General features: G+C 32.4%; 1 protein-coding gene across 17 annotated transcripts in view; it reads left to right on the top strand.

Moving 5' to 3' along the window:
* Positions 1-17902, top strand: part of LOC148602413 (ATP-dependent translocase ABCB1-like) — an 88207-nt gene that overhangs the window by 48318 nt on the left and 21987 nt on the right. For 16 of the 17 annotated variants that reach the window (XM_088552913.1, XM_088552912.1, XM_088552910.1 and 13 more), the window contains 6 exons: positions 5180-5334; positions 6039-6197; positions 8719-8823; positions 13802-13879; positions 16390-16473; positions 17308-17753. In XM_088552913.1, coding sequence (XP_088409039.1) covers positions 5180-5334; positions 6039-6197; positions 8719-8823; positions 13802-13879; positions 16390-16473; positions 17308-17753 — 1027 coding nt within the window. The remainder of the gene's footprint in view (positions 1-5179; positions 5335-6038; positions 6198-8718; positions 8824-13801; positions 13880-16389; positions 16474-17307; positions 17754-17902) is intronic. The other variant, XM_088552898.1, reaches the window with a different exon arrangement.

Genomic DNA, 17902 nt, shown 5'->3' with positions numbered 1-17902 from the left:
GCCAAATTGTAAACTTTCTACAGTGTATGTGTTGCCAAACTTTAAACGTTCTACAGTGTATGTGTTGCCAAACTGTAAACGTTCTACATTGTATGTGTAGCTTATCCTTTGATGGCATGCTTTGTGTTGCTGGTTGGTCCAACAGAAAGCTACTTCTTAGCCTTATAACTTTGGTATGAACCAACTTACCCATTTTATACTGCAAGATTATTATGGTATGGCACTGTCATCATCCATTTGTCTCACGTATTTCTATTTCTTTCTGTAATTCCATTTCTTTTTTCCCCTTTTCCTTTTTCTTATATGAGATGGTTATCCCCCCTTTTCTTCATCATCAAAGTCTCAAAAAATGATTGCTTATTAATAGTCAGTTGTAAATGTTCATTACACACATTTTCAATATTTTCTCAATTGTAAACCAGAGCACAATGTTGTCTTTTAACCTCAATAATTTTTTCTTTAACCAAATTAATGTAATCTTGAGCATATAACAAAGAGTTATTAAACTTCCATAGTCCTTTGCCAAGGACAAATGGACAAAATTCTAATTCTAAATTAATCATTGAATGGTCAGTTCTGTAGCTTGATTCCACACTACAATTTTTGAGAGCTGTCAAAAAGCTATCTGTCAAAAGAAAAAAATCTAGTCTTGCTTGTTTCAATGAAGTTTTTTTTCTCCATGTGTACCTCTTTGTATTAGGAAATAATTCTCTAAATGGGTCAACAAGACAATATTGTTGAATCATTTCTAACACTTTATTTCTTGCTCTTCTCTTAACTTGAGTATGAGTTGGTCAATCTTTATGAATTTTAAACAAGGTTCCAAACCACAAATTGAAAAGGAAGGCTAGTATTGGTTTTTGGGCTTATGGCCCAACTGGTTTAGAATTAGCAGCCAGAAAGGGGATGAAAGCATAAGAATATGTATGATATTGGACAATTGTCTTTATCACAGAAATTAGGGGCTAAAATGGGGGGCCAGAAACAAGTGAGTTCAATTTCAATCAGTGAGTGAATCTTTTCAAAATAGTATAAGGTGTGCAACCACAACAGGAAGACATATTAATTTTGGGGGTTAATAATAAGTGGACTCAAAGAGGCCAACAACAAGAATTTTTTTTATTTCATGACAGTAGCTTGAAATTTTTTGTCTTAGATTCCTCACAAAAATCTTTGTCTGCACTTTTCAGTCAGATTTCAGATATCTTCTACAGTTTTTGAATTACAAGGGGCCAAAGGGGGCCACAGCCTAAAAAGAATATCTATTTATTTTTGAGGTGATTTTGAAAAAAAATATTAGATTCCTCATGAAAATTCTGGCCTGATATCTTACAGTTTTCCAAAGGGGTCAAAGGGAACCATGTCCTGGTAATTGGACTTTTTGATTTTGGTGCAATTTTGAATCTTTCTTTTTTGAATTGGATTTCATATGAAAATCCCAGCCTACATACAAGAAATATAGAAGTATCTTACCAAATTAACCCTATTATATACTGTTTTTGAAATAATGAGTTACAAAGTTGTCCATGAATGCAACCTGAAGCAGACCTTGAAACATGTACTTGCTGGTTGTTTAAATTTTAAAATATTGTGCAATATTGTGTCCATAATGACTGTAAGTCCCTATGTTTAGTGTGTCAGATACTAATTTTGTGTTTACACCTGCCTTAAGTGAGCAGAGTTCAACTCACTGGGGTCGTATCATGCTGCTCACGGCAAGCTTTTTATTTACAATGCTACTGAAATTTAATGCCACAAGAATACACCTTTATAAAAGATCTCTTGAGTGGCTTTGGAGTATGTTATCTTTTTATAGTAAGTTCAAAATGCTAAAATTACTTTTTCAAATTTTAGTTAACTATAATCTCAATATTTCCACTCTACATTTGTTTAAATATATCAGTACTGGGTCCAGTGATTTTGAGAAAGTGTGGTTTCAGTTTGGTTCCTGGCAAAAGGGTGGTCCAGATTACTGTTGTTCAATTTTGCCAGAATGTTGCATGAAATTGACAAAGATTTCCAACAAAAAGGGGGGGTTCTTACTTCCCACCCCTGTCTGCTACTTAGTATTAGAATTGTTTTGCTTGAAAATTCATTTTGCTGCAAATGTTGTTTTGAGTGTCTTATGAATTTTAGCTTAACACTGTAGTACAGTTGAAATGAAAATTAGTCTTTTGTCATCATGAATAATTTCAAGTTCAGTTTTCTTAAAAATTTTATGCTTTGCTCACTTGTAGAAAGCCATTATTGCCTGTTTTTGTGTTTTAAAAGGGGATGTCTTTTGCTACCATCAAAAGGTGACAACTTGAAAGCAGTATTCAAATTTTGTTATCAATATTGAAAGTTTACACGCATATTTAACACTGAAATATACCATTTAATGCCATATTCAAATTTTGTTATCAATATTGAAACTTTGTACACATATTTAACACTGAAGTATACCATTTCATGCCCTCCTTGGACTTATAGAACCAGAAGGTAACTATACTTATTTCTTCAAACTCTCCTTATCCTCCCTTGTCAACCCCCTTCCCCCAACCAAAAAAAAGAATAAATAAAATATTGTAACGCAAGTGATTGCCATTTTTCATTTTTATCATCCTTGTGAGGAGTTAAGAAGGTAGATCTAGGATAAGGGACTCTTACAAATCATTAGAACACTTGTATTCAGCAATTTAGATGAGTCTCATGTAAGCATCAAAGTAACTGGGATTATATTCATTCTGGTTCAAATTAAAGCTTGATAGACTTCGGTGAAATTGATTAGGATACAAACATATCACTGATTTCTAGAGTTATGTCCCTTACCTTAGGTCTACCTCCTTGAGAATAAATATGAATGATACTGGGAACAGTTCTAGTCCTTGGGAAAGGCTGTAATTTTTATTGACCTTTAAGGTCAAAGGTCAAGATCACAAAGTCTTATATTTTCATGGCAAGGGGATGCCATCATGCATGTTGCCCTAGTTTTACTGTTCATTCAGAAATTGTTTTCATTTTTGTTGATTAAATTACAAGATTTTATATGAGAATTATTACAGTTTCTGAGTAAAATTTGAAATTTTGACAGGGCAAACACATTATTAAATACAATTAATTATTGATATTTCATCCAAAATATTTTACGATATTTCTGAATTTATGGTAAACTGCCTCCTTGGATACCAATGATCTCATTGCTTTATTGTTGGTTAAAGAAATATATTGATTACAGCGCATACAATGATAGTGTTCATGGGATATAGTTGATCTTCCTGAAACACTTGGTGAACTGCAATAGTTAGTTCACTACAAATTGATTTATTCCATAGGTACCGGTATTTGAATTTTTGTCTGATGAAATTCTCAAGTAAACTACATGTACCTAAGAGGCAACTCTTTCACTGTACCTGTGTATAATGATGTTTTTGGCCAGCTGCAGCCTGACCTGTGGTATGAGGAATTCCGTGTCGTTCATTGAAGACCAATGGGTGGCTGACACTTTCATCTTAGTGGGGTTGTTGCTCTTATACATGTACACCATATCTATTCTCGCTATACCTAAATCAATTCATCAGGTGTTTGACAATTAATAAAAGGAGGATGTCTCAATCTGCTGAACATTATCATTGTGTACTCTGTAAAAATAATGCATTGTACTTGTCAGAGCTCCATGAAATATAATGTTTTGTCCTCAAAATTAAGTATGTTACTTGTAATAGTTAAGTTTTGTCAAACAAAAATTATGATTTCCATGTACATTTTGTATTAAATATTTGGCAGTGTTAATTGATGAATATTGTGCTAAAAATTCTCTGGTTAGAGTTAAAACTTATCCTTTATAATATGGAATTTTAAGTTTAATGCCCAAATTTCGATGCAATCCAGATTTGAAGACTACCATAGAAAAAGGAGCAGATATGGGAAAAAGCAACAAATGCATCATTGTATACCCTTTATAAAAAATAGTAAATACATGTCATTTTTTCCGACAATCACTATCTTCTTCATTATATCTTCATATCCTGCAGCTATCCAAAGCAAAAATACTTTATTATATAATTTCACATCCTGCAGCTTCCTAAAGAAATTATGAAGGACAAACATAATTTAGTTATTTCATATCATGATCCCACAGCTTATCAAAGCCAACTTTGTCTTCACCAGTTTGTATTTGATACTTGTTAATGCTGTTTTGTTTCTGTAGATTAAAGTCTTTGTTCATGTTTTATACAATTTACTTTCGTTTTGACTGTTGTTAATGTGAATTGTTTTCTGTCACTACTATTCATGTACAATATCTATCTGGAATGCTTATTTAAGAAATGGTCTGATGTGGATAAATTACATTGACATGTTTCCTACATTCTATATTGGACAAAGTCAATTATTGTGAAGCAAACAAATGCTATCTTTTATTTGTCAAAATTAAATCCCACTTCTGTGAATATGACAGACAGACGGACAGACAGCATGCTTTGGGTATAAAAATTATTGCACTGTTTTAGTTACTTAAAAAATGTGAACGAATGGCAATAAACATTTATAAACTCACATGGTGGAATTTATTACAAATATTATGTATCACATTATAGTGAAATAGGACCAAATCACAATTAAGTATGAATTTTGTTAAACTATGTTTGGTTTGCATGTAGATTTACTTCATTGTTTCAGAAGAATAGCTAAATATGGAGGATGTATATACTGTATCTGAACTGATCCTTGCAACTAAAATTGTGATTCCTTATTGGTCACCGATCAGTCAAACCGATCCGTTAAACAGTAGATCGCTTCTATTTCTATCATGTGACCACTGATCAGTTGATATATTTACAGATTCTTTTTTTATAAGTAATTAACAAATGATAGATATTAATACATCAATTTAATTACTTTTCTTTAAAATTGTTTCTTTTTTTTTTTTAGAAATTGGTTTAATATCTTAACTTCATTATACATTAAATATGACACTAATTGAAATTTATTAGAACCAATCTCCTTGTACAAAACAAAACTGTGATCAGATTCATCACCAGTCGTCTTTTATCAATCTGTCAAAAAAATGGTCGGATTGGTTCAGGGACTGCACATGCATGAAGAGTGTGTGTGTATATATATGTGATTTAATGTTCTGAGTTGCTTCAAAGGAATTGCTTACAATTTATAATTAGTTTGATGTGCTCTGTTGTTTCAGAGGAAGAATTGATTAAAGAGTATACAGGGGATGTCAAACCAGACCACCAACACCATCATCAGCTGAAGAGAATGACCTCTACACTGTCAGATGGCAAACCAGATAATGTAAAGAAACAGGATTCAGTTCATGATAAAAAGAAGAAAGGAAAGAAGGTTTGAATCAGCAAAACTTCAGTTCTTGTAAATAACCAAAGTTACTGTGTTTACTGTCTGTCTGTCACACTTTTTTTACGTTGAGAGATATCTATGGTGGGATGTATACTGTCTGTCTGTCACACTTTTTTTTTACAGTGAGAGATAAAGCATTACTGTGAAAGTACTATTGTTCATTGGGTAGTAATTTTTGTGGGAAGGCCAATCCAGGAAATTTTGTTCCCATTGAAAAGGAGATTTCCATTGATGTGTATACTGAAAATTTCAAAACCATGAATTCAAGTATCCATGAACTTGTGTTTCCCCCTAATTCATGAATTGGCATCCATGAATTAAAATACTTTCAAAGTATTATTACGTGTAAAGGTCTTCAGTAAGACACAATCTATCTGTGGTCAAATTTTTCTGTAAATCTGTTATGCCATATTGGAGTTATACCCTTTTTTATCCTTTTTTTTCTCTTTTTAATGTTATTTCTTTCAAAAATCTTTTCAGAAACTACTGGACATAATTCAATAAAATTGATATGATTGTTCCTTAGAAATTTTTATCAAAGAAAAAAACATTGCCACTTTTACAAAATTAGAATGTTTCTTATCAAACAAGGTGAGCAATTGAGGCTCTTTAGAGTCTCTTGTTATGTAATTTGTTGACCAAGACTCAAACATATGAGACCATAACAATCATTTTCGTTATTTTTACAGGATAAAGAAGAAGAAGATAAACCTCCTGAAGTTGGATTTATGAGAATTATAAGATACAATTCCCCTGAATGGTGCCTCATTCTGTTTGGCTGCATTGCTGCATGTCTTAATGGTGGTGTCCAACCTGCCTTTGCTGTTATCTTCTCAGAACTGATTGGAGTAAGATATTTTCAGACATAATTTTTTGGGTATTTGATCCTTCAGGATCAAAATACCTTATATCACTAGTCCAGGCCTGGAACTTCCCTACTACTTCTAAACTCTACACAAAAAATAAAGTCCAAATGTAATTCCTTTTATATTCTTCAGTACCTCTTTTATAACAAGTAAATATTTTTCTGGCAATTATTCAGCTCAGTAATATTATATTCTATTATCAGACACATAATATGTGTATTATGTGTCTCGGCTATTATTTATGTAAAATAAAATTAAGATCTTCAATTCAACTGATGTTTTGATGGACTTCTTTTTGGTCTTGTGAGATGTTTAGTAATAAAATATATTTTAGGAATTTAGTTCTTGCAGTAATGTATCAAGAAGCATTAAATGTGTTAAGCATGTTTCTTTTAACACAGTTATTAGTCAAAAATCTACATCTTGTCATTAATGTTCCATGATTATATTAATTAGGAGTGATTTTAATCTAGTTAACTTGGTGGGGAAATTCTTATCAATAAAAGTGTTTAGTTTTGACAAATCTTATGTTCATTAATGAAATTATTTTCTTAGATGAAATTGGTTTTATTTAAGGAGGTAGACCTTGGGTAAGGGACACAACTATTACAAATCATTGGAACGTTTGTACTCAGCATTTTACATCAATCTCTTATAAGCATCAAATTAACTTGGACTGATTTCATTCTATTTCAAACAAAAGCTTGATAGGCTTTGATGAATATGATGCAAACATAACACTGATTTCTCCTGAAGTTGAATTACAGTGTGGAACAAATGCTCAGTTAAAGTATTTTTTGGATGTAAATCCAAATTAACTTTTGGACAGGTTTGAAAATTTGAGGAAAAGGTGAAACGGAATAAAATGTGTATATGTGTGTGAAGTTGGATACTGTTTAACCGTTGATTACAGTTTATACTTCAGAAATCAGTAATTGACATTGGATTTCTACATTAGGAAAAAACAGTTCTAAATTAATATGGAAAATGTATGACTACTGATTTATTTTACATCACATAATATTTAAAGGTTTTGTTTCCCTAAAATCAAAAACCTTCAGTGCTTAGAGCACTTTGATTCAAATTTAGATAGAATTACTGGATTTTACAATTACATGTTTTTTTACTTCCAATTTCATCAATTTCTGATTTTTTTTGTTGGTTAAGTAGAAGAGTAATCAAAGGAACCAAGGTTCTAGCAGTAATCAAAGAGTAATCAAGGGAACCAAGGACCAGGTGCACCCGTAGGGTGAGCATCCTCTGCTTTTCAAGAAACATCCGCCGAGTTGCTCATTCAAAGTCAAGTGCAGGGTAGACGAAAGAGGAAAGGAAAACTATAACACATTGAAATCATGTTTGGTTATTTAAATTATTACCAAACAGAAACAAAGTTGTCAATGTTGTTATCATGATAGATACTTGGTTTTCATTCTGTGATTTGATGAGTAATTGGTGGATCTTGATAAAATTTTATACCAAGGTTCAATACATATGGAATACGGCTGGTATTGATTATGAGCATTATGATTCCAATCATTTACTAAGAAGTGGAAAACGAAGCGTTTCTTCAAGTTTTACTATAAAATGCAAGTTAAAGTTTATGGATCTCTTTGAAGATTCTATACCACAAGGGTCAGGTAGGGATTGATTCAAATGGTTGTGCATGATCAGTGTAAGAATGAAAAAATTTTAGAACAGGAACCAAAGCAATGCCATGTATTGATTTTTCCCACTTTGTATAAATTGCTCATTAATTATGTATAATGTAGAATTGTAAAGTTCTTAAATAATCAAAATATAATGTTGTGACAAAAATTTCGGCACCAGAGAAGTAGGGACATTATGGCCTTACTTGTCTCAACTTCTGCTGTCATTTAGAGACAATCCAGAGAAGTAGGGACATTATGGCCTTACTTGTCTCAACTTCTGCTGTCATTTAGGGACAATCCAGAGAAGGGACATTATGGCCTTACTTGTCTCAACTTCTGCTGTCATTTAGGGACAATCCAGAGAAGTAGGGACATTATGGCCTTACTTGTCTCAACTTCTGCTGTCATTTAGGGACAATCCAGAGAAGGGACATTATGGCCTTACTTGTCTCAACTTCTACTGTCATTTAGGGACAATCCAGAGAAGGGACATTATGGCCTTACTTGTCTCAACTTCTCCTGTCATTTACGGACAATCCAGAGAAGGGACATTATGGCCTTACTTGTCTCAACTTCTGCTGTCATTTCAAGCTTGTATTTTATTTGTAATGTGTTAAATTTCATAAAAAATCTATTGAATTTCCAACTTTCAGGTACGTTTAAGGGCAAAATACATGCCTTTGCTAACCTTGTATTTTCAATGTTACAAATAATAGGCCTAGTAAATAACTTTTTTAAACTTCTCTTAATACTTGAAGTGGATAAAGGCAAGAACTTCTCTTTATCTTCAAATTTATAAGGGTGAGAACTTGCCTTTGTGAGCAATCCGTTGAATGAAATAGTGTTTGTTTTAGGTTTTTGCTGGAGATGATGTGGATAAACGAGACAGAGATGTGATGTTATATGCCTTACTATTGGTTGGTATTGGTGTTCTTGGATTCTTTACATTCTTGATACAGGTATATTTACTGATAGTCATTAGCATACATGTGCATTCCTTGAACCAATCCGCGCAATGATTTGACGGATCGATGACCGTTGACTGATTCATTGCTAACTGATCGATGACCGGTGACCAATCTGATCACACTTTTGTTATGTAAAATGACGTAAGATTTGTTTTAAATTTTTAAAAAATATGTAAAATTAAAGTATAAACTGATGTTTAAATATGTTACAGTATGTAAATATGTGTAAAATTGACAAAAAAAAAACAACAAAAAAACCGTAAAATACATTGACCACTCCATGGTCACGTGATGCGATCACCAGTTAAATGGATTGGTTTGATGGATCATTGACTGACCAGAACTGATCGGTGATCCATGACCGATCGCAATTTTTGTTGCACGGATCGGTTCAGGTACTGTACATATAAATCAATTTGAGATAAATACTGTAATCTAATTGGTTTAAATAATTTTGTTATATCTCAATGGACAAAACGCCCCTATTCAGTTAAATTCAGAGCTACTTTTCTCATGTTTAAAGATAAAAATATGTTATAAAATTAATTTATAAGAATTGGCTATGATAAAAATTTGGTATATTGAAAAATAACATAAATTTTCCATGTCCTAATTGTTTATTGTGCAAAGTGACAAAATTTTTATTATTGCCAATTCTTAATTATATGTTGTTTTTGTAAAGGTTTGAAAGCTATGTGTATGTTGAAATTACTGCTTAACTCAAACAGAAGTATTTAGCCCATAAGAAAATATCCCATATTTTACAGTAAATATTATAGATATCTTCAGGGAATAGAGTTGGTCTTACCTTGATAAATGATAACTTGATAAGGTAATTAACTGGACGATTGACAAGGAGATTTAAACTCTCTATCAAACTAAGATTAATATTTCTATGAATTGATAGATATGTTGAATTTCCTTGTTAAATGTCCATTTAATGACTTTAGACATTTTATTGTGTAATGTAAAAATAGGATACAAACAATTTAAATTATGTATGGGTTACCACACAGTCTTCATTGATGGGCAAAATCCATACCATAAAGCAAGTTGTAAAAGGCCCCAAAATAAATGAAGTAAAACTATCTATAAAAACGAACATCGACCTAATCTATAGAAAAAATGTAAAACAAATAACAGTGAACATGAAAAAAGACAACAACCACTGGACTACAGGTTTTTGGCTAGGGACAGGTACATAAAGTATGTAGCAGGGTTAGCATTCAAACTACACCCTAACCTGGGACAGTATTGGGAAAATACAAGAATAAAACTATAAAAGTCTGTTGAATAAAGGTGTAACTCTTGCAGGGTGTCAAGTCCCTATAAATTCCTATATTTTCCTATGAATTTGAAGGTCCCTATATTTTTCCTATAATTCATTTATTTTCCTGTAAAACCCTATATATTCAGAAAAATCTGATATTTTTTTTTTGAAATGATAACAAAAAACTGATTTATGAAGCCTGTATGAGTCATTAATATGCGATGTATCTCTTTACTATTTTATATGCAATTAAGATGCTCATATACATGTATTAAATAACTGTTTCTGGGAACAGTACCTAATAGGTATGATATTCTATCTAGTGTACTCAGGGCAACAAAATTTAAGCCATGTTTATTGATCATTATATACTCATGTTAGTAGAAAGACTTTACAAAGAGATCTGAACTGCTGAGAAAGCAAATGCTAGGAATTGGTACATTTTACCATAGATCAGTTGAGCACTTACAGAAGACTTCAAGAGACTGCCATTGGGGAATGTCCTTATCACAAGTCTTAGTTGTCTCAATCCATCGAAAAAGACTGGAACAGTCAGTGAGTCTGTCAGATGTATTCAACATATAACCAGACAACCAGAATTGACAACTGATCTTGTGTTGGTTACTGATGAGTGGAAATGTTATCAGCAGGATTGTAGTCTGCCTGTAGAAGTGGAGGACCAGGGAATTGACCACTACTGGAGAGAAGTATTTGACTTGAAAGGTGATGAAGGCAAAACTATTTTTTAAAGTACAAACTATTGGACAAAGTGATTAAAACAGCTCTGGTATTGCCAAATGGAAATGCAGCTGTAGAAAGGAGTTTGTCATTGAATATTAATGTGATCACTGATGATAGGGCTTTGCTTTCAGAGCAAGCCATTAATGGCATATGAATGGTGAAGGATGAAGTTGCATTTTATGATCCTCAACATAAACAGCCAAGAAACTTACTTTTCTTAAAGGAATTGATCAAAGCTTTGAAAACTGCACATGCTTGTTACCAAGCAAGTCTTGAAGAAGGAAGAAACAAAAAAGAACTGGAATCGTCCAAAGCAAGGGAGAAAAGGGAAAATGAAGAAAAATTAAAGAGAAAACCAGAAGAAGAAATAGCGGCTACCAAAAAAATTGAACGAAGAGAGCTAGAACTGTCAGAAAGAGAAACACATGTTAAGATTGATATAGATGCAGTCAATGTCCTGCTTAAAGAAGGCAAAATGAAACTAGAAAAGATAATGAAGGAAAAGGACATAGATAGATCATCTCTTCAGGTTGCCCAAATGATGATTGATACAGGTACAAGTAAATCAGAAAAAGCCTTAAAGGAGCTGGAAAAAAATCAGAGAGAAACAAAAGGTGTTGGAGAAGGAGAAAAGCTCAGTGTTACAAAAGGTCACGGCTCTAAAGTAAAAAGATGACACAATGCAAGTGAAGCATGGTACACCATCATCTATCATCTATCAAGTTCAAAAAAGCAGGATGACAAGGAAAGCAGTTCTAAAAGCAAGGGAGAGAAATGAACTAAGAGAAAAAGTGAAACAACTGCAGCACATGAAGAAGATGGAAAGAAACAAAAGCATTACCGTATTTTCCGGTGAATAAGGCGCACCGGACTATAAGCCGCATGGTCGATTTTTGTGGAAAATAAGGATAAAATCCACATATAAAGTGCACCCGAGTATAAAACGCACCCAAATTGACGATAAATGTGGCTATTTTCAGATATATATGATACTATTACTTTTCTTTTTCAGGTAATTTGACAAAAGGGAGTGGGGAAGTAAAGGTTTATAGGGTTTTATTTTCAATAAAATTTGATATTATGCATTATAATTGTCAATAAAATTATGATTTTCTCGTACATGTCGTCTTATTTGTTGTTTGAAGTTCGCTATGTTGACTTTCAACCCACGCCGTACTCATCCAAGCTGTCGCCCATTTTGGGGTTGTTGAGTAATAAATTTGTTTTGTTTACATTTAAAAGGAATATGATGGCTTTCTATAGTTATTACAACAATTTGTCAGTGAGCTGATTAAAGGTTATTTGTTGTTTGAACATTATGATTGAAAATACATCAATTTCTACAGGTGTCATGTTTTGAACAGGTATAGCCGGGGAGAAATTTAGATTTTAACAACAGTGGAAAAATCTGTGCACACGTGCACACAATACCATTCACAGTTGGCTTTATTCTGGGGAGGATTTCAAAATAACTTCAATAAAAGTTTAAAAAATACATAAACTTATGACCCTGAAGAGAATATTTTCGTTCTGTTTACTCAGTCTTATTAAGAATATAAGAAATTATGTTGATTTTTTTTAAGGAAAGAAATAAATTTAATTCAATGTACGAATGTAGAAAATTATTGAAGATTTTGAAATGTCCCCCACTAATCTTGATTTTTAGAGAAGAGGCGTCCTTAGGGTATATTAGAATATCATGTTTCGATCAATACATTTTATCGTAAACTGTTTTTTTTTTTTTTGTGTTTAGTTTAGTTGTTTTTTTTTTTTTTTGTGAAATGGGATTAAAATAATATGATGGTATATGTTATAGGCTTGTCAACTCATAATTGTAATTTTATTGATCGTAAAGACACAAGTCATGAAAACTTCGTCATTATTATACATTTTATTCTTTTTAATCAAATAAGCAACAAAACAAAACATAAATATTTATTCAGATGAAAACAAGATGTATACATTGCAAGTTCCTGTCATAGTCGGCTGTTCAGATTGTATAAAATAATGTCAACAATGTAATTTCCGGTCAAAATCAGATCAGCTGATTGGTCTGAAAAAAAAAAAAAAATATACATATAAAGCGCACCTGTGTATAAAACACAGGTAGAAGTAACCTGGAAAAAAATAGCGGCTTATACACCGGAATATACGGTAATGACATTTTCATGAAAAATAATAAATGGGAGGAAAGGAAATGGTTGTAGGGGAGGAGGAGGGCAGGCCACTATAGCCTTCAAAGGATTTGTAATGGGGACTTGAAATTGGGATTCTTTGAATTTGATAAAATTACAGTTATGGACTACTGGCATCATTATATGAATAATCATGATATTTTATGAATGACACAATGTTGCCATAGCAACCAGCCCTATATATTGGATAGTGTTGCAGGCCCTGCGAACTGACAACAAAATATCAATTTTAATTTATGTTTTGTAATTTCTATGAAATTAACCACAATGGCCCAATGGGAGTCCTTATTTTAATCATCAGCATTATCTTCTGCTGTTGACATTTTGTTTCCAGATCATAGCTTCTGTTCAGTTTAACAAACTTTAATGAAATTCTACCACACTTTTCTATATTATTTGTGTTTATGTGCTCACTAAGGTTTTTTAATGTGGTTTTACCCCTAAAATTATCTCCACTGTCCAGTTTTCTATAGATTGAATAATTGGGCATATATGTGTATCTGGTAGAAAGTAAGAGGTTGGAATTCCATTCCCCCATACCCCAATGGATGGCACCAAGTTAGAAAATAGCTTGCCAGATAATCCCTAGCATTGCTGTAGTAGTATTAGTAGTATATCAATTTTTTTTTTTTGGTTGTAGAAAGAAGTATTGACCAAAGTAAAATAGTTGTATTCGATCTTTAACCTTTATTTTCATTCTTGTTTTTATTAGTATGATTATAACCATGTGACATATCAATCAAGTTTATATTTAATGCTGTAGGGTGTGATGTTTGGAAGGTCTGGTGAAGCACTTACAATGAGAATTAGACAAAACACATTCAGGGCTATGCTGAGACAGGTGAGTTACATTTATGCTTGTATTTCATTCGAATGTTTTTTACTCTGATGATATCAAATAGGAATTTTTTTTTAAACAGCCCCCCCCCCTCCCTCCAAAAAAAAAAATAAATAAATAAATATTGTTGTCTAGCCATAAAACCCACCATTTCACTTTGAAATGCCTGCACCAAGCCAGAGAGTTGGCTATTTTCATTTTTCTACTTTATTCCTGATTCTGCCAGCTCATGTACTATTTTATCTCCCTTCTCCATATATTATTATGAGTTGGGTAATTTTTTTGTTATTTTCTTTATTAGCCAACAAAAAATATTTTTAAAATTGAAATGACAGAAAAAAAAACTTACTCGGACTATGTCAAGAAATTCCATTGTTGTCTCATATGATGAGCTGATAACTAGTTCCAGAAAATTTTTGTTTTACTTTATATGTAAATGAAAGAGAAATGTTGCAGTGTAGTTGGGATGTATCTGGTTTGAGGGATATTTCTGTTTAGCTTTGCTTGTACTAGTTATATCTACCAAAATATTCAGCAGTTTTTTTGTTTTTTTTTTTTATAGATATGATAATAGATTTTAATTAATTGGACTTTGCTGAACACACGGAAGGCTTTCATGTCCTTTTGAATTTACTTTCTATTTAATAAAAAGTTTTAGATAACTGAGAAATTGAATATTAGTGGTATCAAAGGACAAATTAATATTCCAAACAATTCGTAAAATCTAATTGAAAACTAATGGGATAATTTTGACAAAACAATAAATGAAGATTTGATATGCACTTAGAATGTGGAGTGCACATTTTTCGCGAGATTTTGAGCAGTGTGGATGAAGAGCTCTATGGTGCCTCAATCCTGGACAAAAGTTCTGATTTACAATGGTAAGCAATGTGATATCACACTACAGGTTCTGTAAGTGTTGTCATTTTCACCTAACACAGTACATTTGTACCACTAACCATGTGTTGATGAAATAGTTTTTTACCTTTAATACAATCTCTAAAATCACTTGTGTAGTCCCAGTACACAATTGTAAGAATGAATAGTCATTACAGCACAAACAATGATGATATTTAGAAGACAGACTTGGTCTCCCATTTAACATCTGATGAAATGCCTTAGTTTGTTAAATTTGCAATTGACAAGGGGATTTAAACTTTTTATCAGACATATATTAAAATACAATAGAATTAATCAGCATGTGATTTGTCTGGTAGAAAGTTTGTCTTAAAGCAGTATAACTAAACTAGTTAAAACTAAGTCTATCCATGAACATCATTGTCATATGTGCTGTAAACTAAAATTGGTTGTGTACATGTCCACTTTGGAAATGACTAGATTTACCCAACCTGTAGTATTGCTACCAGCATTGCTCATCTTTATCATCTAAGTCTTGCTAGTGTCTGTAAATGAAATTGAAAGATGTAGTCATTGTTATGAAAAAAAAATTCTTTGTGCTCTCTTTCTACACTGTAGAATCATGATAGTCTGCTTGAATGTTTAGTATTATCTGCATTGTTACTCAGTATATCACTGCATAGCTTTATATTACAGTGCATGCAATAAAGGTATTCAGAGATTAGAGTTGGTCTTCTGATTTTATGACAATCATGTAATGAACAGTTGAATGAACTATTGATTATATCTTTCTATCATTCTATAGGTATTTAAATCTGTGTCTAAAAGGTAGTTTGAATGACCAACTTAAACTCCTGAACATCATCATTGTATGTGCTATAATCACTGTAATCACTATTAAAATAAATTGGCACTACTGCATTATTGAAAAAGTGAAAAAAGCAAAACAGTGCATGAAAAAAATATATGGCAATAAGCACAGCCTAAGAAATTGTGTTTATTACGATATTTTCACTTTATTATTTTAAGCACCGATGGTACAAGAAAGCACATTGCCCTAATTTGTCAAGTTACAATTTTTCTGAAGTTTTTAGTGCTTATTGCTCTAGTTAAAGATAAGTTCATGATCTGGGATTAATTTTTTCACTATTTGAAATCCTGATTTTACTGTTACGATTCTTTTTTAACTGTTTTGATTGATGACCTCGTAAAATCATCCCTGCATGATGTTGTGTACCATCAGGTGTCATGTTTGAAATATTCATTATTTTATATGCGCCACAATGTTTCATTTCATTTGCACCAGAGACTTAATATATTATTTTCACTTTTTAAAAGGTAATCTTTATGTAAACGTTTATAAGTAAAGTTTCATGTAGTTAGTGTAGAACCAGGGACTATATAATCCTAGTAGTATAGAGTCCTAAAGGGATTGCTGCTTCATATTAAACAAAGATGTGTAGAGTTTTTATTACTTTTACTATATTTATTTAATTTCACCAGTAATTGATACAAATGAAACAATTTATTTTTGGTGCAAATGAATCATTGTTTGTGGCGTAATTGAGAGATTTTTTTGGTGCAAAAGCAATATATCTTTAGTATCAAGTCTTAAAAATTGTGAAGGGTAGTTTTTAATATTTTATACATTTCAGGACATCAGCTGGTATGATGACCAGAAGAATGCGACTGGATCCCTGTGCACTAGACTTGCTACTGATGCTTCACAAGTGCAAGGGGTAAGTGTATTGAGTGAACAATCAATTTAAGAATTAACCTTATAAGGAAACATTTGCAAATTTGATTGAATATAATATGTGCATGCTTAATATTAATTATAGGAAATTTGTGATCACTTTTCATGCTTTTGAGGGTTTAAGGAGGTAGACCTAGGGTAAGGGACACAACTCTTACAAATCATTGGAACATTTGTATTCAGCATCTTACATCAATATAATGTAAGCATGAAAGTAACTTGGACTGATTTTGTGCTGTTTCAAATGAAAGCTTGATAGGCTTTGATGAAATTGAATATGATACAAACATACCACTGATTTCATGAGTGATGTCCCTTACCCTAGTTCTACCTTCTTAAGTTAACTGCTTTCTGCTGAGTGTATGCCTGTCCCATAAATGATCATAAGTAGACATGTATAAATTAATGTCTTGGTCTCTCATTTGAATTAGATTTTATTTTATTTGAAGGATATGCTCTTGTGTGAAGTGGTTTTTCTGTAGCATTATTTGTATGGCTTCTTCTTTTTAGGTTCAAAGGGAAATATTTTCTATTCTTATTTTTTCACGCCATAATAAAAACAACAACATAAAATAGAGGTATATAGTGAACTTATCCTCACCCAGTTCCCGTCAGCAACTCAGAAAATTGAAAATTGCAGAATTGTAATTGATCAAATTTTCACACTGTCTTTTTCCCATAATACCATTGTGTAGTTCATATTTTGTTTTTCCATCTGAATGACTTGGGTGTTTCCTATAGTGTTCCTTGGGAGAAGTACAGGGTATCACTTAATATACTATGTGTACAGCTTTTCAAGTTGTTATATTTTTTTCAGGCATCAGGTGCTAGATTAGGAACACTTGTCCAGAATGTTGCTAACATGGGCACTGCATTGATCATTGCCTTTATCTATGGCTGGCAACTGACTCTTGTCATCATTGCCTTTTTGCCCTTGATTGCCATTGGTGGAGCTCTTCAATTTAAAATCCTAAATGGTGTTGCTGGGCAAAACAAAGAAGCTTTGGAACAAGCTGGAAAAATAGCCACAGAGGGAATAGAAAATATACGAACTGTAGCAATGCTTGTAAAGGAAAGGAAAATCCATGACATGTATCTTGGCAATCTGAAGGCCCCCTATCAGGCAGCTTTGAGGAAGGCCCATGTGGCAGGATTTGCCTTCTCATTCTCACAATCAGTCATTTTCTTTGCCTATGCTGGATCTTTCTTCTTTGGAGCTTACATGATTCAAGAGAGAGAAATGGATTTTGTTGATGTTTTCAAGTGAGTAAATTATGTTTTTTTCTATATCCGTAAGTGAGTAACCACTTTTTTTAAGGGGGAATAAGGTGCAATATTGAATGACCACATGGTGATGTTCATATGTAGGATACATATTGAAAGTACTTTCCATTTTTCATGGGTAAATTTTT

This window comes from Perna viridis, chromosome 11 (genome assembly GCF_037379345.1).
Source record: "Perna viridis isolate PV_CMFRI_1.1 ecotype Kerala chromosome 11, ASM3737934v1, whole genome shotgun sequence".
NCBI lineage: Eukaryota > Metazoa > Mollusca > Bivalvia > Mytilida > Mytilidae > Perna > Perna viridis.
This window is presented reverse-complemented; position numbering and strand designations above follow the sequence as displayed.